At 32.9% G+C, this 25,601-nt stretch overlaps 3 protein-coding genes and 1 long non-coding RNA gene across 5 annotated transcripts; all 4 read right to left on the reverse strand.

Moving 5' to 3' along the window:
* Positions 1 to 2,762: 2,762 nt before the first annotated feature.
* LOC120577758 (uncharacterized) lies at positions 2,763 to 3,819 on the reverse strand. Its single transcript, XM_039829691.1, has 4 exons — positions 3,702 to 3,819; positions 3,436 to 3,612; positions 3,259 to 3,327; positions 2,763 to 3,151 (listed from the first exon to the last, which is right to left on the reverse strand). The coding sequence occupies exons 1-4, from the start codon at positions 3,798 to 3,800 to the stop codon at positions 2,900 to 2,902; spliced, it is 597 nt and encodes a 198-aa protein (XP_039685625.1). The 5' UTR covers positions 3,801 to 3,819; the 3' UTR covers positions 2,763 to 2,899.
* Positions 3,820 to 4,637: 818 nt separating this feature from the next.
* On the reverse strand, positions 4,638 to 6,694 carry LOC120577725 (uncharacterized). Its single transcript, XM_039829565.1, has 6 exons — positions 6,674 to 6,694; positions 5,948 to 6,089; positions 5,231 to 5,495; positions 5,031 to 5,127; positions 4,807 to 4,934; positions 4,638 to 4,711 (listed from the first exon to the last, which is right to left on the reverse strand). Exons 3-6 carry the CDS (start codon positions 5,277 to 5,279, stop codon positions 4,653 to 4,655), a joined length of 333 nt encoding a protein of 110 aa, XP_039685499.1. The 5' UTR covers positions 5,280 to 5,495; positions 5,948 to 6,089; positions 6,674 to 6,694; the 3' UTR covers positions 4,638 to 4,652.
* A 1,351-nt stretch (positions 6,695 to 8,045) lies between these two features.
* LOC120577662 (uncharacterized) lies at positions 8,046 to 9,054 on the reverse strand. 2 transcript variants are annotated; one of them, XR_005643630.1, is made up of 5 exons: positions 8,884 to 9,054; positions 8,748 to 8,789; positions 8,617 to 8,669; positions 8,267 to 8,433; positions 8,046 to 8,130 (listed from the first exon to the last, which is right to left on the reverse strand). It is a non-coding gene; the product is annotated as an uncharacterized lncRNA (long non-coding RNA). The 2 variants fall into 2 exon arrangements; XR_005643631.1 differs by having other exon boundaries at positions 8,617 to 8,672.
* A 4,438-nt stretch (positions 9,055 to 13,492) lies between these two features.
* Positions 13,493 to 14,709, reverse strand: LOC120577315 (uncharacterized). The gene is made up of 2 exons (XM_039828480.1): positions 14,470 to 14,709; positions 13,493 to 14,343 (listed from the first exon to the last, which is right to left on the reverse strand). Exons 1-2 carry the CDS (start codon positions 14,518 to 14,520, stop codon positions 13,591 to 13,593), a joined length of 804 nt encoding a protein of 267 aa, XP_039684414.1. The 5' UTR covers positions 14,521 to 14,709; the 3' UTR covers positions 13,493 to 13,590.
* Between the last annotated feature and the right edge of the window lie 10,892 nt (positions 14,710 to 25,601).

Here is a 25,601-nt window from a genome sequence, read left to right on the forward strand (position 1 = left end):
AATAGAACCATTTTAACCTTCATCGTATAATTATCAACAAAATACATCATATATCTCTAAAGAAAAACATTATATAATAATTTAAAATAAAAATATTAAAAATAATAATAATTTCAGAAATTTTTTTATTTTTTTTTGAGAAAAAATAATTTCAGACATGATGCATGGGAACATATAGTAGTTGGACATACTTCAATATTTCACTATATAAATATTTCACTATATTTTTTTTTTTGAAAGGAAATATTTCACTATATAAAATACCAAATTTTAGTTTTATCACCATTAAAAAGAAAATCAAGAGGTTCCCTTGAGCTTAGCTTAGTTGACAGAGACAATGCATAATATGCAGGGATGAAGTTCGAATCCCAAACACACCATCAAAAGTATTAAGTTAAAAAAAAATTATAACAAAAAAATAAATCATTAACACATTAAACTATAGACATAGTGTATTTTTTTGAGTAAAATTTTACAATACTACTATTAAATTCTTTATTGAACGTGCCAAAATATCAATGAAATACCATAATAAAATAAGAAAACAAACTTAAAACTTGAAGTCAAATTTAAATTTAAATTTTACTCACCAGTTGAATCTTTGAATGAGTTTGAACAAACGTTGGAAGTGAGTACCCTATACTGCAATGTTTTTTCAAAGAACAAGCAAGTATATGGAGCGAAGAAACAAACAAAAAAGATGAAAAAAGACTAAAGCTTCGTAGAGTTTTATTTTTTGGGAGAGTGACTTTTCCCAAGCAAAAATAAAACTGGAAGATGGGGTGATAAGATTTATGGAATGGATCTCTAATGATAACGTGCAAATGAAGATGACGAACAAATTAGTATGAGAATAGGTCACTTAGGATTCAATTTGATTAAACATGTACAGTAAAATAATAGAAAAACAAAAATCGTAATCATCAAGCAATAATTTTTTTTTTAATCGATCAACAAATAAGTGTTATTTCGTTATTACCAACTTTTAAACCATACAATACAATCAACAATCTTAACTAAAGTTTAGACTCGTATCAAAAAATTTCAGTTCGATTTATATATATACACACACTTGTTATCTCATCAAATATATAACAAACAAAATACATTCACTTACTTACAAGACGGTTAGCAGTTTACTAAGCTTTATGAAAAATTGGATCAACAATATCACCATCCCTTCTTCAACAAGTTCTAAAATTTCAATTACCCCAAATGTAATTTTTTTTTTTTTTTTTTTAACAAGCCCCAAATGTAAATTTTGTTATTATTGTCTTCAACACTAACTCGTCCATGAAACTGAATTCACTATAATTTCATTGGCTATATAAATGGCACCACTGCCAGTCCAGCCCCAACTGATCTAGTGCACAAACATTGGAAAAGTGGATATATTTTGGAGAAAAAATTATCAAGTAGTTTAATGGTTAGAAATTCATTTTTTTTAGGAGCATTTTTAATAGGCTGAACTAAAGGGGATAAACTATGTTGTTTTTTGTGAGGTCAAATAGCCATGTAGAATTTAATAAATTTATAATTGATCTAAGTAGTTTTTACTTTAATAATGATTGTTTATAAAGAACTCAAACTTGATCCACATGTCTATATTTTATTACTATTTGTAATCGATTTTGATTGAAATATAAAAGATTGAAGATTTTGATAAGGGTTTGCAAGTAATTAATGTTCACATAGATTAAGGGACTAAATTGAATGTTCATTATAAAATCAAGGAAGCTTGGATTATGCATAAATAACGAAATGATGATCAATCTGAAGGAAATGATGTAGTCACTCCTCTCTCCCTTTGTTCTCTTTTCCTTTCTCTTTTATGTACTAAGAATGCCAATGCCAATAATTGTTGGGTTATCATCTATCAATTGTATCTCTTTTTCAATAATTAATTTGCAACTAGACCATTGACCCGTGCTAACGCACAGGTCATACAACAAAAAAAAATTACAGCGCAAATATGAAAGTAAATATTTTTCTTGAATCGTAAAAATAGTAAAATTCAATTCGTAAAAAAAATTGCCAGAAACGTCTTTAAGTACCATATTAAACAATTTTCATGACATCGACCCTATTACGGAAACATAACATATAAATATAATGACATAATTTATTGAATAAAAGGAAATCCAACGTCTGTCGACATAAAAATAGTACCATGTCGACATAAATAAATAATAAGAGAAAATTTATGTTTGTACTTTTCATGGTTGACATGTGTAGAGCAGCAGGAGATCAAGAAAACTTAAGCAAGATAATGGTCAGAGGGAATTGGATCATTATGAAGACCATGCATTTCAAAATAATTCCTTCCCTTCATTGTAATGCTACCTCCCAAATAAATGTTTATATAGGACTACACAAGTTTCTAAGTTTTATTTTAATTAAGGTAGCAACTTGAGTAAATCCGCTACTCACCTTATCATATGAATTTAGCTTGTAAACCTTATCATATAGAAGAACTGCTACACATTGTGGTAAAAACAAAATTTGCTGATCATTGCATATTTACCAAAGCAATTTCTCTCTTATGGTCACCTGAAAAGTATTAATCCAAATAAGTTTGTCTAACCTTTTCTCTAGAAGTAATAAAATGTTGTTATTAAGTCTCTAAATTAATAGTATACTTTTTGCAATGAAGTTACCAATTCATCACAGTTTGGTTAACTGTTAACTGATTTTTGTATTTGTTTTGGTTTGCAAATGTGAAAGTTGATTCATCTTGTTGACTAATATTACCACATTCATGCTTGAACAAAACTTTATTTAGGTGTACTGACAAAAGTTTGCAGAGCTAAGCAAGTACAACCAACACAGCAATACAATGAAAATTAAAGACCAAAATGTAAAAAAATAAAGGAAAAAAACTGAATCCTAAATGTCTGATTCATGGAGATTGAAGATTCGGTAACAAAGCAGATAGTTCCAGCATTAGATCAAGTTGAACAACTCTAGTGTCTTTGGGCTCAATCTTGACACGAACAGCCCTGTTAGGTTTTGTAACCGATGCCTGACCAGCTTCACCGTGATCAACAGCTACAGAGTCAATGCTATCAGAGGACCGCTTAAGACCTGTCTTGCTAGTTCGTGTGCCAATCACACAAGTATTGCTGCATGAGTCTTCAGCCTCTTGTACATCCTGCAGACATTTGTGTTAAAAAAATTTGTTTAAATTTCCTACAGATTAAATTTTCTGCATTTGATTGGCTATTGTAGATTATATATAATTAATCAATGAAGTGCCACCTCAACATTATAATTGTTTGCTGCAACACCATTCACACTAAGCTCTTCAACAGATCCATCGTTGGGTTTCTATCACACATACATCAACAAAAGAACCAATTAGTCATAGGATGATTTCCTTATGAACATTAATTAATCTAAAACAGTTATGAGATTGTAATATCAGATATGAACTACCTCCAAATTATACTTAGACATGAACTGTTCGATGACACCAACATCGTCAGATGCCTTCTTAACAGCATAATTCCTATACTTCTTCACGATATTTCCTTCACCAACCTCAACCTTGAAAAGAACTTGCTTTTCAATAAGCACATTAAAATCAGGAGGATAATCATTGGTGCCTTCTCCCTGTTGAAAAATCAGAAGATGTTAGTTGAAAGTTCCTTGCATAAAAAAAAAAAAAAACCTCATATATAGACCATGCAATTATCCACTACCTTCTCATGTTCATTGATTAAGTTCTGCACATTACGCCCAATAAATTGCGTCACTTGGCGATCAAAAAGAACAAAAGTAGCGGACCCTGTATCGTCCATCACAATGACATGCAGCTTGAACCTAACAAATAATCAACCGTATCAATAAACTTCTACGTATCATAAAAACAATTATTATATTCGGATGAGATTTAGATACCTAGGCACAACACTTTTGCAAGTTTTTCACTTGCGACACCGGAGCATTCCATTGTCAACAGTGACCAATGTAGCACATTGGATACACGAACGAAAGTACCACTCAACCTCAGTTTCGATCTCACATATAGTGGCAAGTACCGAACCTTGACACACCTGTAAAAAATTCACCGCCTTTTGCATAAAATTCTTGAACATAAATATCAATGATGAATCGGAAAAAATATTCAAAAATCTCTAAAATAGACAACTACCTGAGTTGACTCAATCATACTTTCGATTGTCATTCTCTTGGTGTTGAGCAAGTCATCCGAAAGAGATGCAGAGCTGTTTATGGAAATCTGGCTAACACTTTGGGTCAACTGGAGCGATGTTTTTTTCATACTGATAAAAGTATAACAATCTCATTAAAAGAATGAAATTCAAGCAGAACAAATAATAAAACTCAGGACAATTATGCAAAATGTCAAGCTCCATCTTGTATTTTTATTTTTTTAAACAAACCATATATGAATTAATTCTTAAGTCTGTAAATTGTAGAAATATAAGATCATAAATTAGTGTCGCCTAACTCTTGGTTGCTATGTCATCATATGTGGTATCAAGTTAAACAATCATAGCAGCTCATGGTTTCATTGATGCAATAATTATAGGTTATCAAGTTTTACAAAATACGTCCACACCAATCATAAGATTTTAGTGTCTACTTTCTATAAAAACGTAAATGCTTACCCTGCGATGTATGTAGCAACTTCAGGTAAATTTAAGTATCAATTTAGTCCCATAAAACGCATTAACAATCCCCATTGCACCTAGTTTAATCAAATTGAACAGGAAGTGAACATTTTCTACCAATATTTCATGTGTAGATATTAACAGAAAGTAGAAACTAAAAACCGTGAAATACCTAAATATTTGCGTGTCTTGCAAAACTGCAATATCAATACAACAGGAGAAGAGTTGTCGTGGTTAACAAAAAAGCTCACAATTTTGTCAGCATGTTCACCCCAAAGAGAGCAATGCAAACGGTTGTTCCTGCAATCAAATATTAGGCAATAATCAATGCATCCACACAATGTTTATCAAACTTATATTACATGAAAGAGGCAAAAATCAAAAGATAAAACTCACTCCAAATCTTGCAAAGTGAGATCAATCACTTTGCTCTTCCTGCCCTCATTTTCAGTTTCCTTTACATCACCCCTTTCAATTACATGACCAATAACATCTGATATAGTGTATAGAAAAGTAAAAACAACTGTAAGTATTTTCTCAGGGAGTGCAGAGAGTTATAAGTAATGCACATCACACATTCACAATTGAAGTCTTACCAGCAGATGTCTCCTCGACATTTGAAGAGAGGATTTCATTGAATGACATGAACTAAAAAACATTGATAGGGATAGTAGGTAAGTCTTTTTTGGTAAAACTTGAGTTGTGCAGCATACCAAGTTTGTGTTTGTGGGAAGTTATCTTATATGGACCTTCATTAATACCGACGATTGCATTGTGAAGCTCATATGTAGCCCCTTCCTCAACCATTGACCTGAATCTTGCCACCAAATCCTTTCTAACTGTGGCGTGGATACGTCCACCCTATAGATGACAACAAAAGTAGGAAATAGGTGATTAAAATAATAAATTACAGAGAAATATAAACCATCATGTATGGAGGTACTATTAATAGCTCATATTGATCATATTCATTTGTCATATTCATCATAGTGCCGCAAAATATAATATAAACCATATGCATGGACGTACTATTTATAGCAACTATATATATGAGTATAAGTTTTATTTCCATTAACTATATATGTTTTCAGATTGTAAACTATATAGCAACTATATATATGCTATCTCAATTTTTCTTTAAGCATGCAAAAATTAAACAACGCAGTAAGTTAAATCGAACTTAATCTAAGTAATTTATGTCATATTCAATTCAATTAGTGATTCAAACATGCATATGCAACAAAAAGAGAATGGCAACAATATATGGTTGTAAGAGGTTAATTTAAAAAATAACATTGAAAAATTGCACAAACCTTTGCATCCACCAGCAACATGTTCATGAATATGATGTTAGTTGGATCTTTTTTAGCTGGAATTAACCAAATGTGAGCAACACGCACACACATCTTCAGGTTCTTCCTTCCTCCAGAAACAGCTGATAGTGGGGTGTATATGCTAGACATTTTTGTTTGCCGCTTTTGAAAAAGGAAGATGCTTACTTAGAACCAGATTATATTGCTATTAGGTTGTGATGTATATATAGAATGAAGGGACAAAAACCGATGAGTAGTGTTTGATGGAAAGGAAGCGATATGTATGATGTTTTTCATAAAAAACAGGAAATACTGTTAGGTAGGGGAGGATTGTATAGTGGAAACGATCTCTTTAGTGTCTTTCATTGAAAATAGCACATTTTGTTAAAGTGCTGAGTGGGGTTCGATGGGAAGGAAAGGATATGTATGATGTTTTTCATAAAAAAAAAAACAGAAAATATTGTTACTGCAAACGATCTGTACAGTTGCTTTTGAATAAAAATAGCACATTTTGTTAGGTAGGAAAAGATTGCATCATAAGGAAATAATTGGTTTTTTGCTTTCCTTAAAAAGAGGACATATTGATAAGTATTGGCTCCCAAAAAATTTGGAACCAAACTTAATAATAATTCTAAGTAATTCTAATTTCTCAAAAAGAAATAATAATAATAATAATAAAAATAGAAACCACAAATAAGAACACCAACATACTCATCGTAATTATACCTTTGTGCATCTTTCCGAATGCTGGGTGTACCCTCAATTAAAGTTGAAAGACTCTCAGGCGCAACAATGAAGACATTGGCCAATCTACAAAAAAAATGTTCAGAAATCAGTTTGACAAAATTGGTAGGCAAGGGCAGAAACTAATTGCTTTCCATCCCTTTGTTAAAAAAAAGTCACCATTAATGCTATCGACTAAGACCTCAAATTGATTGCCGTTTGGATCAGTCAATGTTGCAAAGCGCCCAATCCGATCTCCAAAATCACTGCCGAACATTCTTGGCAAGCATACGGCACCCTGGTGAAAACAACAAAATTATTTGTTTATTATAACTGTTTTAAATTGGATCTATAAATATTTATCACACTATGGTAGGCAAGACCTACCGTAATTTAATAAAAAAGGACATTGAACTAATATGGATGATTAGGCAAATATGTGGCTTATGAACAAATATTTAGTTTATGCAAACAACTATCTGTCAATTTTCATATAGCAACATTTATACAAAAGAGCACAATATATATAGTAAACACATAGTTTCTAAAATAGAACAAACATTTACAATGTGCAAACAACACTATAAATTTAGCAAACAACACTATTCAACAACTATCTGTTTATAATTTAAAAATAACATTGTAGCTTGTTCTGTACAACGAAAATGAAAGTATACTCACAGTGTCGAAGTCGTACTCGACGATGTATGTTCTGTACTTTACTTGTAGCTTGTTGATTGCCTTGTCATATTCTGAAAGTGGGTTTTTGAGCAAAGGACCTATAAAAAAACGAAAGTGAAATTTTTGTCATGTATATATGGCAGAAAAAATATAATTAGATTAAAGGAATATGTGTTAAAAAGTTTACCAGTTAGGCAGTGATAGGACAAAAGAGTCTCTATATTTATGCCAGCCATGTTTTCTAAAATAGCGATGAAAAGAATAGGGTTAAAAGTGATGAAAAGAAGAGAATCAAAGAAAAGAAAAAGGTATGTTAACTAACCAGGAGTGATGTTGCTTCTAGTATGTGGTGAAGCAAGAGAAAAGGAAGAACCGATTTCTTTTGTTGAAGAAAATAGGAGATTTGGCTATGAGTGTGATTTGGCAGATCTGTTGAAACAAAAAAATTGAACAAATAAAATAAGTCGATCTGTTGAAACAAATAAATAGAACAAATAAAATAAGCATTAAGGTCTGTTGAAACAAAAAAATAGAACAAATAAAATAAGCATTAAGGTTAAAACAGTAAATTAAGGCAATAGGGTTTCCATATTAGAAAATAGGATGTACAAATGGAAGGTGTATGAAAAAAAAAACAGAACCAAATTGACATGACTTATTGAACAACATAGGAACAAAATTTATAAGATTTTTGCTTTCGCATTTGACTTACTCTATAGATTTAAAGAGTGAATATGATTATCCCTCGGTAAGAAATCACACTTCCCCTGTTTCTGCATCTGTCAGTCAATCATCAAATGAGCATATATTCAAATGAGCAAGATATAATCAGGGCTTACGGGTTTAGGTTACCAAATGGGCATAAAATCAATTGAATGAAGCTTATTGCATAAACTACAACTAAACAAAACTCACCATGATGAAGCTATTCAATATTCTGCTCTCCACATTAGAACACATAAAATGGTTCATGATTGTTATCAAGAGCCAACTCTCAAATGGTTTTACAGCTCCTAAAATCTCAGCAATTTGAGTATACTTTATAGTCACCATTAATTGCTGAAGGGTTTGACATTGATTACCTAGAAATTTAGCAAATACACATAGAGAAAATAAATTAAATACATACAAATTTCTAAGGCTTATTTTTCCATACCTTTAAGTAGCGTAGCTTTCCTTTTATGAAAACACAAATTTATGATTATAAAACACAAAATCAAAAGCCAAATTAGTGATTGCATAAACTACAACTAAACAAAACTCACCATGATGAAGCTATTCAATATTCTACTCTCCACATTAGAAAACATAGAAGGACCTGCTGAAAACACAAATTTATGATTATAAATCACAAAATCAAAACCCAAATTAGTGGTAAAGATGATATAGGACAAACATTTCTCCTCAATCCCCACATATCAATCACCTTCATCGACACCTGAAGCAAAACCAAAACCAAGCAGGAGTTAGGGCAGGAGTCTGCATGTGTGGACTTGATACAAAAGAAATTAGAGAGAAAGAGAGAGATGAACCTATGAGAAGATCCTCGTTGTCGGAGGAGATAAAGTGGCGGCTGATACAGGAAGTGTTCGTTAAAAGTTCTCTTTGGCTTTTGGTTTAGTTTTGTTGGTTTGATTTCTATTGATTTTGTTTGGGTTCTTTGGTTAATCATCTCTTTGTTGGTACAATGATTCGTCGCTTTGATTTATCGTTCCTAATGTTTTGTGTTCGGATTAGTTTGAAGTTTCGAAAAATTTGAGTGTGAGAAACTAAATCTTGGGGGAGATGAGAGTTGATCGAATATGTTGGAATTGGAGAATTGGAGAATGAATTGAGAATAGGGATATGTATCGGGTGTGAGAGAAAAGGGAGAGAGGTGTGAGAAGATTAGGTGTGAGCTAGGGTTAAAACAGTAAAATTAAGGCATTATGTTTAAGTTAAAATTAGGGCTAAAATATGCTTAAGTGTTAACTTTAATATATAAGAAGATTATTCGTCTAATTACATTATCAATTTTGAAAACCCTTTCATGGATCTTCTAAAGGAGAACATTTTTTTTTTTTTTAAGGAAAAGGAGAACATTATTATACATGAATTGATCGGTCTTTAAATATGAATTGTATGATTTTATAGCTAAAAGCAGTAATGTTAATCAGAAACGAATTTTGTTTTTATTAATATAGCTCTAATTGATAGTTAGTAAATACTCCCTCCGTTCCTTTTTAAGTGTCTCCTTTGAAGAAATTTTTTGTTGCTATTTAACTGTCACTTTCAAAGTTCAATGCAATATTAAATATTGTTTTACCATATTATCCTTAGTTATTTATTACGGAGAGAGAAATATATGAAATGAAATATTAAATGAATAAGGTCATTATAGTAAAAGTATAACTTATTGCATCAAAAGTAGTAACAATCATTGACTATCTTGATTTTTGTAAAATGTCAAAATGTGACAATTAAAAAGGAACGGAGGTAGTATTCACTTTAATCTGAAAGCTACAGTTTGTCCAGTCCAACTTCTAATCTGGACAGCCTCGTTATCAATGTGATCTTCTAATACTAAAAACTTGTTCCTGAGTCCTACCTTCTTTTTTAATACAAAAAAAATGTTTATTTAAGATACTACATTTGATTACTATTTAAAATTCCACCTTCCATGTAATATGTGATTGTGAATTTGTGAGTGCCAAAGTTTGTATGAATGTAGAGAAAATGTCTAACACATTCAGTAAGTTTGTGAGTGCCATATTGTCTAACCTGCTTTCCAGGCATTCTTGTAATTCTTGATATTGTCTTGTGATATACCATTTATGTACCTGTAATAATGGAAAGTTTTTGCATAGAGCCACCAAGATCAAAGACATTATGAATTCATAAACTATGGCCAAAACAACTCTAGGTGAAATACTTGTATCGATATCCACTGCAAAATAAATTTTGGTATATCAAACTTGAACCACTCTAATGCATTTACATGAACAAAGACATGCCATGCCAATGAAAAGCCGACCTTTAGACTATGTTTGGGTGTTGGGTTGGAGAGGAAGACTTGTTTTTCATTTCTAAATTAAAGAAATTATAAAATGATTCTAAACTCGATTAAAAAGGTGACGAGAAGATATAGGCTTAGCCCTCTAAAACATTCCCCTCCAAAATCAATAATAGACCGTTAGTATCAAGAAAATGGCAGGTATTTCGGTTAGTTAGTTTTCCTTTAGCCCTATAGCAAATGTGCAAATTTTTCTTTCGCTTTCGATCCTTCTCCAGACACAAGATTTTCAATACATCCACCCTGCTCTTAGGGATGTAACAATATTCAAACAGGACTGGAAGTCTGGAACTATAGTGTAGTAGGGTTCAGTGAAACTCATTCTTTTCAATGCATCTTCTGAATCAGTTCAATCAACAACCACAACATAAAAACAGAAATTAGTAGTTGATTGTTCTGAAGGCCAGAAAGTATATTTCTTATGGTTTCTAAAGACACGGGGAAAGTAATTGCTGAATTATCTGAATGCGGGGGGATTTGAGCGTGATAGTTCTAACTTTTACGTGGGGTATGTTAGAAGATTTTCACATTCAAGAGTTGTTTATCTGAATGTGTGTTCAAAGTTGTGTTCCAAACGTGTAACGGTGAATGAACGAAAAATTATTTTTAAGTTCAAAGCCCCGAGGCGTGAATCACCCATCGCGAGCTGGGGTTCTTCCGGACAGTGATGTCGCAGTTGCGAGCTGGTAGGGTCCTTACCAGTTGGCAGTGAGTTTCCCTTCTTCAGAGTCTTTCTGATTCCTTCATAGGACGAGGTCACCAACCTCAAATTCTCGTCGGATGACTTTTTTGTTGTGTTGGGTGGCTATTTTTTGTTTTAGCGTGGATGGTGACGGTTACTGTGGTTACCGAGTTGTAGCTGAAAATCTTGGCCTTGGTTCTGATAGTTACAGACTAGTCTGCCTTGCTCTCATTAAGGAACTGACAGGTAAGAGGAATGATTATCTGGGAATATTTGGGGGTAAAGATCGACTACAAGTTCTTATTGACTCGTTGTACCCTTCAAAGGTAAAGACTTCAATTTTGCCGGAAGAAAAATGGTTGACAGTGCCAGATATGGGACACATCATTGCAACATTATATGGTAAAGTTGTAGTTGTTTTGAAATATGGAAACGGTTTTTCAGAAACATGTTTTCCTCTTCGTGGTTGTCCTCCAGCTAATCCATCTTCGCGAATTATGTGCCTAGGATTGATTCCTAACCACTTTGTTCATGTGTTTCTGAGACCTGGATGCCCAATACCTCCAACAACACCGCAGTGGAAAAGTTACAGAAGACCAGAGACTCAAGTTTGGGAGGATCACTTTGTTGCGAGGCAGTGTATGTTTAATGAATTAAAGAATATTGAAAAAGGCGACCAACGACCGAAAGAAACAAATAAAAATGATCCAATTGTGTGTGATGACGATGGAGATGATATGTTGAAGACAAACTAATTTTGATTGTATTCTTTTGGTTATGTGTTTTGCTTTTTGTTGTTTGTTTTAATGGATTTTGTATTGGTTATAACAACGTTGAGTTACTTATTTTAAATATTTAATGACATACACTATTTAGGAGCTTAAAGTTGTGATTCATATTGTTTATGACGTTGTCGACCTAGTTGGTGCTGCAATTGCAAGTCTGGTGTTAGAAAATAGTGATCAGAATGGTGAAGAGAAGGTTAAACCTGTTCTACATGCAGTGTTGACTCATCTTATGTCAACTAGTAAAGAGATAGTAATCAATGCTGTGAAGTGTGATCATATTGATCAATTGACTGCATGAGGAAAGTGAGAATGGGATTAGTTAATTACTTAATCTGTTTGGTATTAAGAGTTTGGCTTAGAAGCCGAATCTGTTCTTGTAAATGTATTCCCTCTTGTCTGTAAAATTAGTTTGATGTTTCACACTCTATCTGAAATGGCTTAGAATCCGAATCTGTTCTTGTAAATATATTCACAACAGATTCTTTTCATTAATCAAACAATTTCTATTTTAAATATTTAATGGATTTTGTATTGGTTATAACAACGTTGAATTTTTAGACTTCAAAATAATTCATGTTACAATTTCTAATCATACAACTTAACAATGTACCATTGGTACGACAATCATCACATTCCAGACTCTATAAAAATCTACTCAAACATAATGGAATAATACTCTAAACTTAATTTGGAAAGCGGGTAATGACCATATGTTCAATGATGTGATTAAAGGGTTGGAGGAGTTAGTTGAAGAGATACAGGTTTTATCTTGGCGGTGGATGATGGGAACGAGGGATACTCCGGTGTGTTTGTTCTATGAGTGGAAGTGGTGCCTGGAGGAGTGTTTGCAGAGGTAGAGGGGGAGGGCAGGGACTGGTGGTCTGTGGTGTGATATTTTCTGGTGCTGATGCGTGTTTTTCTGCTAAACTGTGCAGCTGTTCCTGCTGTTTTTCTGCTGCTAATTGGCCGCTGTTGTGTGCAGAGAGCAGCACTGCCTGCTGCGTTCTTGCTTCTCTTGGGTATGGCAGTGTTTGGGTTTGTTATATCCCCCTTTGCTGTTTTGTGTTGGCTTTCGGGGAGGAGTTATGGAATTGAATTCCAGTGTATTTAGCTAGATTTCAATGTCGTATCTTTGCTTTTGGTGGGGTTTTCTCGTTTTTGTATTTGGTGTTTTCTTGGTGTTTTGGTGGATGTTACACCTATATGCGGCATCTTTGTATTTTTTCTCCGCCTCTAAGCGTCTTGCTAACCTGTTATAGTTGGCAACTTTAAATCAAAAGAATAACAAAGCTGCAGCAACCAATTCATCCACCAATTTGAATAAACTAGCACGGCAGTGTTGGATTAATTAGCCACGCAACGTTCACAATGGTTCAAGGCACCAACAGTAGCACAATAATGAATCAGAATTGGAATTAACTTAAAACAGGAACAAGTAGCACGCATAGCAACAGAGTAATTAATTGAGATCTTTTTTTGAATTAATTGAATGGCAGTAAATAGGAGAATAGCAGCACTCGGAATTTATATGGAATAGTAGTAGTAGTAATATTGATTTAAATCAGCAACAAAAGTATGAAAGCTGAGAATTGAAATTACAAAATTTCATAAATCCATTCAAATGTCATAACGACCAAGTACATAGGTTCATAAGGACCAACTACATAGGTTCATATCCAACTTCTTCAAACATAAAACTCAAAACAATATACAGACATCACTCAGGCTGTGAACTATATTGCCTGACCTTTCTCCGCTTACGCCTCAATGACTTGTACTGAGTCGCAGGCGTGGCCTGAGCTACAATCTGTTTCATAGCCATGTATAAAGGAGTGTCTGCGTACTCCTGATTCTGTTCAATGGAATTAATTGCCAGGGCCCTGATCCTGCAGATGACAGACAATGGCTCAACACCATGTTCCTCCTCCTCTAAGAGAACCTCTAGATTAGCGGGCCTCGGCGGATTATTAGGAACATTAGGTATCAATAAAGGGCACGAGACCTTGTAGAACCACAGAAAGTATCCATTCTCAGAATCCCAATCATTGTCCACAAGTAGTCCACGGTCTTCTTCAGAAATCAGATGCAGATTATAATCCTGGAAAGCCTCTGCCTTCTGATGAATGCTCAATGAGTGCGGTGCGGCAATAGCAGGATTTCTAGGAATAGTTTGAACATATCCAAATTGCCTCAGCACACGCTCTGGCAAGTGTGTTCGAAAACATGACATGCCGCACATTATCCACCCTGAAAACCAAATGATGTCCTCCAACGGATGACTCTCTCGATGACAATCATATGGATAGAAAATGATGTCATCAACCAAAATACGATCCAATGCCGCCCTGTAAGAATACTCCACAGCAATGCCCTTTTTATGCATGAACCGACAAGCGCGTGGACGATCCTCTCTATAACTCATATCAATATCCCTCGGACAAATTCTTGGAAAGTGTTCATATATCCATGCCTAAAAAAATAAAAAAAATTATATCATTAAACATGATGTGTGAAAATCAAAATTATATCATTAAACATGATGTGCGAAAATCTGATAAATATTATAAATTTAACAATTTAAGATATAAAATTTTACCTGCGTCAAACAAGTGTAGCCAGACAAGGACGCACATTTGGGTTTAGTCATCTTACATAGATAATCGTATAGGAAAGCAAGAGCAGAGGCACCCCATGACCATTGATTAACTGTAGTCAGATCGTCAAAGTATTTCAAGTAAACAACACAACAACCACTACCAGTCTTATCACTAAACAATGTGCAGCCAACTAGATAGAGCAAGAAAGCTCTAATGCACCGAGTCTGGTACCATTCCAATGTTACTTCCTCCTCAGGCTGATTCGATACGTATTTGCTTTGTTCAAATATTTCGTGTAAATATTCAGAAGCCAGCCATAGGTGATACGAGCTGAATTCATACTTTTGGTCTCCGCGACACTCCGCTCGATCCAATCCTAAGTAGTCAACCAAGTACGCTGTCCCCTGACTAGTAGTCAAGGTCTTATGGAATAGCGGATTACCTCCAATAGGTATATGCAGCAAGCAAGAGACGTCATCCAAGGTGATAGTCATTTCACCTACAGGAAGGTGAAAACTGCTCGTCTCTGAGTGCCACCTCTCTGAGAAAGCAATCAAGAGGCCATGGTCCACCTGGCCATAGTTTGTCTTCAAGAGCGGGTAAAGACTAGATGCCCTGATTACATTCCAAAACCACCCCATATCATCAACCTCCGGAGGTAGTGATTCTTTCAAGTCTATTATTCGCTTGGCATTGTTAAGCACCCTAGGGGTTTTACCACAGTCCTGTGAAAAAAAAATGGACAGAAGAAAAAAAATCAATTTCCAAAAATGAACACACAAATCCAGTCAATACATACAATTTACGTAAAATATGAAAGCTATCAATATAAATGCGCTAAACTAATATGCTACCAAAACAAATAATTATAATAATGATGCAGGAGTGCTTAATTAGCAAATTGGAATTGTTCTATATGAAGGTATAGTTTTGGAGCTGAATCAGTAAAGAATCACCATGACAAGAGAAATCACAAAACAAGCACCATAGTATTAAATGTATTATAGCACACCAAGAGTACCCGTTACACTACTTGAAATAATAGCAGATCAGTGTGTATTTTCTTCCATTAAAGATCAATTTAGAAATACCAAAATAATTTTGTTCACAAAAAATCGTATAAGACCAAAAATTATTCAAATACCATAAAATTTTGTTCTTGTATTGTTTTATCTTATATAGTGTTGTTCAGTCTAGTACTTAGCAGATCAAACGTACCCTAAGTATTCGTTTATGAGTGTGGGATTGGATTACGTAGTATAATTCACCTCACTAGTTCGGTTGACGAGTTAAGGAAAATCGATGTAATTTTAAACATAATGTCGAAGCTTGGAACCTTCAAAAGTTTTGTATATGGATTATAAAGATACATACATGCTTTTAAACTGCATTATTGTTATATCGTAAATATTTATATTGTGGCTGCAATTACGGTTAATTGCAATTTAAACCACCTGCATCTTAATATCAACTTCTAGGTGTGTTTGTTTCAAGTTTATCAAATTTATTTCTAGGAATAACATTCCTTGGAATATAAAGATGGGAATTTTATTCCAAGGAATTTAGGAAAAATATGTTTGGTTAGCTTTATAATATTTCTAGGAACCATAAAAATAGGGATTATAATAGGTAAACTATTTATGAATTTATTCTCATTTCCATGGGAACTTTATTCCCACCCTTTTCCTTGGGAAATTTTTTCTATTCCCAGGAACATTTTATACCCGGGAATAAAATTTAGTAAACTTGTAACAAACATAGGTATATACATTCCTATCATTTTATTCCCGAGAATCAAAAATTATAACTTGAAACAAACAAACCCCTAGAAATAGCAAATTATTAGAACATGATTTCAATCAAAAAGAGTTCATTACAATTCAATCAAAAAAAGTTCATTACAACCTAGTAGAATGTGCTTCTGATTTTAGTTGTTTTTGTGGTCCCTTTGTTTTGGGTTATTTTCTTTGTCCTTTGTTGTCCTCTCTAATCTTTATCTGTAGGTCCCACCTTTCATTGCTGCTACTTTTATTTATAAATGGGTCAGAGACCTCCTATTTCACACATACATATGAATCATAACAGTTACTAATAATATTTGTCACTATTTAATCATAATACCTATGATTAAAATGATACTAATAAATAAAGTTAGAGGACTCACATAACACAAACTCTAACGTTTATTTGAATAAAACTAACAGAAATGACTAAATGTAGTAATTGTGAGAAACTTAGAGGACCAAAATAAATAGGACCAATCCAATATCAATTAAATAGTTAGAGGATCAAAAGGTAATTTAGCCTATATTTTTTCAGTAAACAAATTTTGTTATGAATTGGAGTAAAAGGGATGCTTCTCTTTTTATGAAAAAAAAAAAAAGAGGTACACTAGCAATAAGTACATATTAGACACAAATCACACGGTTGAAAACAAAATAATTATTCAAGAAATTTATGAAATAAATATCATTTGGTGATTTACTAGAGTTAGGGACCAGTTTAAATTATTGATAATAAAAAGACCTATTTGAAGGTGTTATACGTTAGGGGTTAAAAATTTATTTGAATTTGAAATAATAACATTCACCACATGTTAATTTTTCCATACAATCTTATAGCATTTCACTTTATCAATTATTTAATTTAATCAATCAATCATATAATCACATGTCTAATAGATTTAATAAAAAAAATGTCAAACAAATTCCTAAAAATGTCAACTTAAATTCTTCATATTTAAATACAAATATACTAAGAATCAAAAGATAAATTTTATCATAAAGTTAGCTATATTTGCATTTATCCTCTTGTCAAAAGAAAATATGCATGCAACATTGCTTCTTCACTTTTTCGAACATATCATAACAGAATCAAGTGTGTGCAGTGATTGATTTAGCACTTCAATTAAGATTGTTTTTCATACAAAAGTGTAAAGATTAATATCTACTATATATGTAGTTGAGACTCATTTAAAAGGTTAATGTATTCTAATAAATGTTTTTCATACAAACTCGTTAAAAAACTAACTTTCGATTAATTTTTTAAGCGACATTGATATTTTTTTACGATAGATATACGAAATGACAATAATCAATGTATGTATTTGATAATCCTTTTTAAGGTGGGACGCATTCTCAAATTCTACGTATGCGAGAACTTTAGTACATCGGACTACCATTTTATACGAAATGACAATAGTAAATGAAAATTCACACACAAAAAGATGAATTAGTATTAGAACCTCAATCACAATATCTCTTTCTTAACAATTTAGAATTTTTTTTTTGTTGATTCAATTAATGCTTGTGAACTACTTGTTACCTATTATAATCCAATTAATTGATTTGACTTTTTGTTTTTTTGATAGTTTTGTTGGCATCAAGCAAGTAGTGTTTGGTGGAGAAGAATTTGAGAATTGGAAAGAGGATTTAACATCAGAGGATTCAGGTTATGGTGTTCATAAGATCTAGCCAATTTTCTAGGGATATGGACAAATGAAGAGTAAATCATGGTTACAATTGTTATCAAACTTTATACAAGTTTTTTACTAACAACAAAAATAAATGAGAAAAATATGTATTGGAATTTGGATGTATGTTTTGCGCAAGAGAGGGAGATTTGGTCGTGGACAATTAAGATAAAATAATAATGTGATAAAAAAGTTAACAATCGACGTTATTCAATTTTACTAATCATAATTATAATTATATTGTCAAAAACTAAATATTTGACATAACTTATAGCGTTGATAATAAGTTAAAATCTTTAAATTCAAAGATTTTTTTTTAATCTTAGTGAAATTTATAATTGCTTTTGTTCCTTTAGTTTTATCTACGCAATTTGAAAGTATAGAAATCAAAGGACTTTCAAGGAAAAAAACAAAATAACAGTGATTGTGATTTGATAAACAGAGATTCAATTCTGCATAACACTGTTCAGTGACTTGATTCAGTGACTTAGAGTCTCCTAATTACAATTATTACCCATAACCCTTTTCAATTCCGCTAATTCTTCATAAAAGCTTGAATATTCCTTCTGAACCTCATTCTTGAGAAGTGCCTCACACTTCTCCATCATATCCACCATATTAGCCCTTTTAAGATCTCCCAAAACCATATGCACTTGATTTATTGGTGGTTTGGAATGGATAAAGGCAGTAAAGAATATGAAATAATGACCTGATTTGAGTAGTTGTTCTCTCATTATCACAAGAAGCCAGTTAAACTCATGAATTTTTAACCCCAATACGGTTGATAAACCGTATATTTGAAGGAGTTGTTTTTCTAGACCTCTTACACCAAAAGAGTTTACAACGGGAAATAAAAGTTTTTCATTTGGCATAATATCAACTTTTAACATAGTGCTCAATAAAAAATTTATCTTTGTAAAATCAAAATATTTATCTTCGCATTGATAAGAGATGGCAAAGCTGAAGTTAGATAAATAGTCTTGGGTTTTTCTGTTTTAGTGTGAAAGAAATAGCCAAAGAAGGTAGTGATTCACGATATAAGCAAGTAACCAGAAAATCAAGTGCAGCGTTGTGCCAACAAACCATTAATCCGCGGTATCGGATGAGGAAGGAAAACATCTTCAGAACGTGCGATGCATCTCCCATATGCATAAAAATCCGAATATATGAACCATTTACCTTAGGTTGAAGACGCGATTTGGTTCTGGAGAAGCTGATTCCAAAGCCCCAGCTACCTTTTCAGCATCTTCGAGGATCGTTTTGAGCTTTACCCATAAACTCGACCATGTCAAAGTAGCATTCATCAGTATTTGAAACATCGCTGAGGCGTTGCTTGGCCTTGGAAGCATATCTAGTTACGTTTCGTTCCGTCCGCCGCCGCAGTGGAAAAAAAATTGTTTCCGGCGGCCACGGAAACCCAAGTAGTGATTGGGTGTGCCGGAATGTGGTGGTTGATGGTGTTGCGGATGATCAGAAAACTGAGGCGGCTCTTGAGGTTGTTTTTTCTGGTGGTGAGAGGAACGGTGAAGGAACTAGCGTGTTCAATCAGGCGGCTCATAAAGTTGTTTTTTCTGGTGATGGGATTGAGAAAGAGTGAAGAAAGTAGGTTACCCTATCTATCCTGTAGGGTATATATATAGAGTGGTGATACACAAACCATCCCATGTGGCATACCACTTTGTACACCCTTCATGTGGCATTTTTTTAATAGTTAAATTGAGGGCAATTTTGTCCAACAACAAAAAGTAAGGGGCAATTTTGTAATACAGAAAGCCCTCACTTTTCTTTCCCATTCTCCTTCCCTTCTCCCTCTCACCGCCTTCTCTCTGTCCCGACCCTTTCCGGATGAAGACAACCACCGCGACGACGAAGGTTCCACGAGGACAGGACAGTCCAATAACCAGTTCCAAAGTTCGTCCTCCCATCCCAACACCACCACCCACTGCCGGCGCCAAAAAATCTGCGAGAAGATTGTCTATAACCATCGATGTCCTTAAATCAATCTCTCCACTTCCTCTCAATCAGTATTGCTTCACCATTGAAGGTGAGTTATTTCTTGTTTTTGTCTCTTCAACATCTGGTGTGGTTGTTTGCATTTAAGGTTATTTGCCACATGATTGTTTACATCAAGTTTTTCTTGAGAAGTTCCTCACACTTCTCCATCATATCCAGCATATTAGCCCTTTTAAGATCTTCCAAAACCATATGCTCTTGATTTATTGGTGGTTTGGAATGGACAAAGGCAGTAAAGAATATGAAATAATGACCTGATTTGAGTAGCAGTTTTCTCATTACCACAAGAAGCCAGTTAAACTCATGAATTTTTAACCACAATACGGTTGATAAACCGTATATTTGAAGGAGCTGTTTTTCTAGACCTCTTACACCAAAAGAGTTTCCAATGGGGAATAAAAGTTTTTCATTTGGCATAATACCAACTTTTAACATAGTGCTCAATAAAAAATTTATCTTTGTAAAATCAAAATATCTATCTTCGCATTGATAAGAGATGGCAAAGCTGAAGTTAGATAGATAGTCTTGGGTTTTTCTGTTTTAGTATGAAAGAAATACCTAAAGAAGGTAATGATTCACGATATAAGCAAGTAAACAGAAATCTCTCATATGCATCAAAATTCGAATAATATGAACCATTTCCCTTAGGTTGAAGACGCGATTTGGTTCAGGAGAAGCTGATTTCAAAGCCCCAACTACCTTTTCAGCATCTTCGAGGATCGTTTTGAGCTTACCCATAAACTCGACCATGTCAAAGTAGTATTCATCCGTATTTGAAACATCTCTGAGGCGTTGCTTGGCCTTGGAAGCATATCTAGTTATGTTTCGTTTCGTTCCGTCTAGTTAAGATATTTATATAATGTGTTGAAAATGTATGATATATAAATTATTATTGTTTATATCATTCAAGTTGTTATTGTTTATTCATTAACGTTGCTATGTTGTGAGCTGTTTATGTGTTGTCTCTGTTGTTGTTGAATATTAATCAAGTTGCAAGTGTTGGTCTAAGTTACAAAGTTGTAAGATGTTGTTCCAAAGTATTGGAGTCATATAAGTTGTTGATGTTGTCCAAGTTGTAGGTTGCTGAGTCCATGCATACTCATTATGTTGAGGGCTCGATGCCCTGGTTGGTACCACATGCATGATTAAGAAGTTGAAGTTGCATATGTTGAGTTTAAGTTGTAGAAGTCGCATTGTCGTCGTCGTTAAGTTGTCATTTATCAATGAGTGATAAAAAAGAACTATTGTGAAGTATTAATGTTTATCAATCGTTGTTGTTTATGTTATTATATGATGATGTTTATGATGTGAAGTATATGATGTTTATCAATCGTTGTTGTTTATGTGGTTATATGGTGATGTTTATAATGTGTAGTATATGATATTATAAGATGATGTTTATGATTTGATTATTATGTGTTGTATGATGTTGTATATAATGTGATGAATATGAAGTTAATGATGATTAGAAGTTGATTGAATTATTAATGAAGTCTTATATGAAGAGTTAATGTTATTAATTGATGAAGTCTAAGTTGTTAAATGCATTTGATGAATTATATGCTTATTATTATTGAATGTGAAATCTCACCCATTCTGCTTGGAAATGTTGTCTTTACAATTGGGTAACTTGCAGGTAATCAAAGTTAGTTGTTGAAGTGAGTTGACTCTCTCACGTGTCTTCGTCTTAGGGTCGCTCTGATACGTAACGGGATGAGAATTTTGTTGTTGCTTTCTGTTCCTTACGTATTATTTTATGAAGTTTTATGAACATGTTGTTTGAATAATTGTATGAGATTTTTACATTGAGGCCTTTGTGCCAAGGTTGTTTTAAACGTTGAAATAATTTCCGCTGCGAAGTAATAAATAGTGAATCTATTCCGTTTATGATTTTATGAAAAGAAGTGTGACATTCCGTTTATGTTGAATTACTCTGATTTTTATGTGAAATTTTCAAGTTCGAAAACGGGGTGTTACAACTTACACCAAAAGAATTTACAACGGGGAATTAAAGTTTTTCTTTTGGCATAATACCAACTTTTAACATAGTGCTCAATAAAAAATTTATCTTTGTAAAATCAAAATATCTATCTTTGAATTGATAAGAGATGGCAAAGCTGAAGTTAGATAGTCTTGGGTTTTTCTGTTTTAGTATGAAAGAAATAGCCAAAGAAGGTAATGATTCACGGTATAAGCAAGTAACGGAAAATCAAGTGTAGAGTTGTGCCAACAAACCATTAATCCGCGGTACCGGATGAGGAAGGAAAACATCTTCAGAATGTACGATGCATCTCCCATATGCATCAAAATCCGAATAATATGAACCACTTCCCTTAGGTTGAAGACGCGATTTGGTTCAGGAGAAGCTGATTCCAAAGCCCCAACTACCTTTTCAGCATCTTCGAGGATCGTTTTGAGCTTACCCATAAACTCGACCATGTCAAAGTAGTATTCATCCGTATTTGAAACATCGCCGAGGCGTTGCTTGGCCTTGGAAGCATATCTAGTTACGTCGTCTTTCTCTTGTCTTGAAAGAGATTTTTGGATTTTTGTTCCGTCAGCCGCCGCAGTGGAAAAAAAAATTGGTTTTCCGGCGGCGACGGAAACCCAAGTAGTGATTGGGTGTGCCGGAATGTGGTGGCTGATGCTGTTGCGGCTGATCAGAAAACTGAGGCGGCTCATGAGGTTGAAAGAGCGAAGAAAGTAGGTTACCTTATCTATCCTGTAGACTATATATATATATATATTCAAGGATTAAAACTAGGTTACCCTATCCTTACAAAAAAAAACTATTTCTAATATTAGTCCCTCTTACAACAAAGTTTGATTAATTATCCTTAAACTCTTAAATTTTTGAATGATTTTTTTTTAAGACATGTTTAGAACACTATGAAAGGTTCATTTTCCAAAATTTAGATTTTTGTAACTTCAAACGAATTAAATATGAATTTTTTAAAACGACAAAATTTAAAGATAAAATCAACAAAATTTGGACGTAGAAATCAAATTTTGCGACAATTTTTTGCAGAGGAACTTTTAGTAATGTTCTTAAACAAATTTAAATTGAAGAGAGACTAATACTGAGTGCATAATTTTTTTTAAGGATTAAAAAACTATTAAATTTAAGTAAGGATTAAACTTAAAAGATCCCAATTTTATTTAAGAACAAAGTCACATGAGTGGGGATGTCGTTGTGATGGTGGTGCTGCTCATAGGCATGTGAAATTAAAGGGGGGTGTATTGGATTAGGATTTTAAAAGACAATTTTAATAAAAAAAGTCTTTAAGATTTTAAAAGACTGTGTGAGATTGTATTGATTCTGTGAGATTTTAAAAGACTTTTTATGTAAAAGACTTTATACACTCAAGATTTTAAAGGATTTATCACACTAACTTTTAAGGATTTCAAAGGATTTTATGTGATTTTAAAATTTCAAAGGATTCAATGAATTTTAGGAAAAAAAGAACAAACTTACAAGCGTGAATGATAAAAATAATGAACAAATAAATTCTAGCGTTTGAATAAAGAAAAATAAAACCAATAAAAAATTCTTTTACTATTGATTTTCAAATTTTAAGAATTTTATGGATTTTATAAGATTTTAAGGTTCTAAAAAACACTCTAACACATTATTCTCAATACACATTTTTTATTTGTTAAAAATGTTATTCCCACAAAATTCAATTGTACATATTTAAAATTATGTCAGCACTTACAAATCTTTCAAAAAAAGAAAAAATATTGTGTCAGCCATTACAAATCGGTCGAGTTACACGAGTTTACCGAGTGTTAACTCAGTCAAACTCTTTAAACCTTCCAATTTTACCAGAAACCGATTTTACCTCAGAGTTAACACGATTTTTGTACCTAAAAACGTAAGCTCGGTAATCTCGGAGAGTTAACACTCGATTTGCGAAACATTGATTACGACATACTCTCTATCATAATATTCTCAGTACAATTTTTTATTTTTTTATGAGATAGAGAGAGGGAGCGAGGGGGGATGAGAGAGAGAGAGAGAGAGAGAGAGAGAGAGAATGGAGAGATAGAGAAACGAAGAGAGAAAGGAGGGAATAGGGAGCGGGAGGGATGAGAAGAAAGAGATAGTAACTTTTAAAAGAATAACAATCTCAAGAAATCTCATCTTTTCATGAAAGACTTTTTCTTGTTAAAATTACACTACAAAATCCCACAAAATCCAATTTATTAAACAATCTTTCGAAATTTGAATGATTTTGAATACCACAAGACTTTTTTTAAATGATGAAAAGTCTTGATTGAATACCTCAAGACTTTTTTAAAATAACAAAGAGTCTTGATTGAATACCACAAGACTTTTTTTAAGTTGCAAAAAGTCTTGATTGAATACCACAAGACTTTTTCATAATTAAAAAATCTTCTAAAATTCCATAGAATCCTAATTCAATACATCCCCTAATTTGATAATAAAATTCATCGTATGAGAAAGATTTTTGGGAAACAATTTAACTTCATTAAATTCCTTCGCCCGCAAGTCATAACATTGTTTTTTTTTATGATTAGTACTTGATTTTTATAATTTACTGGTACAACATATTTCAAGCCACTTCTCCAAATCAACATATTTTTATAATTTACACCAACAATCCATACTTAGTGGAGTTAAAGAGTTTTCTTTAATTTTCTTTTCATCGTGTGTCAATTGTGTTGCACCATATAACAAAATAACCTCGTGCTTGGAATTAATAGAAGGAGCCAAATGTTTGGTGTATTCAATTAGGATTTTAAAGGACAATATTTGTTTAAAAATGTCTTCAAGAATTTTACTAAAAGTGACAAAATGAATTCTTACTCATAAACTTCTCAAAATACACTTGCTTCACTCAAATTAGTCTCCTACTAAAATATAGTTTTAAAAGTATCTACTACTCAATTTGATCCCAATCATAAGAAGAAGAAGAAAAAAAACATTAAAATCAAGTAGTAACATAGCAATGAGTCCTCTTCACTATACGATGTGTGAGTCTTTTCTTTACATTCATTTCAAGCAAAAGAGGTTGAACTTCAAGGATTAAGGGTAATTAATTAATCTTCTCTTACACTATTTAGCTTTAAAACATTCTTGCCTCAGCTTCTCGATTTCATCTTTTGCTTCTCCAACATGGCAGCCTCCTTTACCAAACCCATTTCCAACATCCAACAAACAACAAAACAAATTGAAACCCTCGACCATTTGACAATAAATAATTAATGACACGTATAGCAAACAAAAGGGCTCCACCCATACTACAAAGTTTCAAGTTTCATTGTTAATTTCAAGTAGTGTATTTACCCGGCGTTGCCCGGGTTAGACATATTCAAGAAGATCAAAAAATTCTATGTATTATATCCGCAAATAAAATTTATTACGGATTGGTATGTCACAAATATCTTAATAAATACACACGAATATAATAAAGTAAACCTTATTACAAATACTCGTAAATTTATAGATGCACATACAGATAAAATTAATGGAATTTAGTAAAAATATTAACACATATAGAATAAAATTAACTTTTTTTAAGTTTTTCAGACTCACATAAATCCGTATTCGTTATTAAATTAATAAAATTATACAATTGTTGTGTTACATGAAATAATATATAACTGGATCTCCTAATTAAA

This window comes from Medicago truncatula, chromosome 8 (assembly GCF_003473485.1).
Source record: "Medicago truncatula cultivar Jemalong A17 chromosome 8, MtrunA17r5.0-ANR, whole genome shotgun sequence".
Classification (NCBI taxonomy): domain Eukaryota; kingdom Viridiplantae; phylum Streptophyta; class Magnoliopsida; order Fabales; family Fabaceae; genus Medicago; species Medicago truncatula.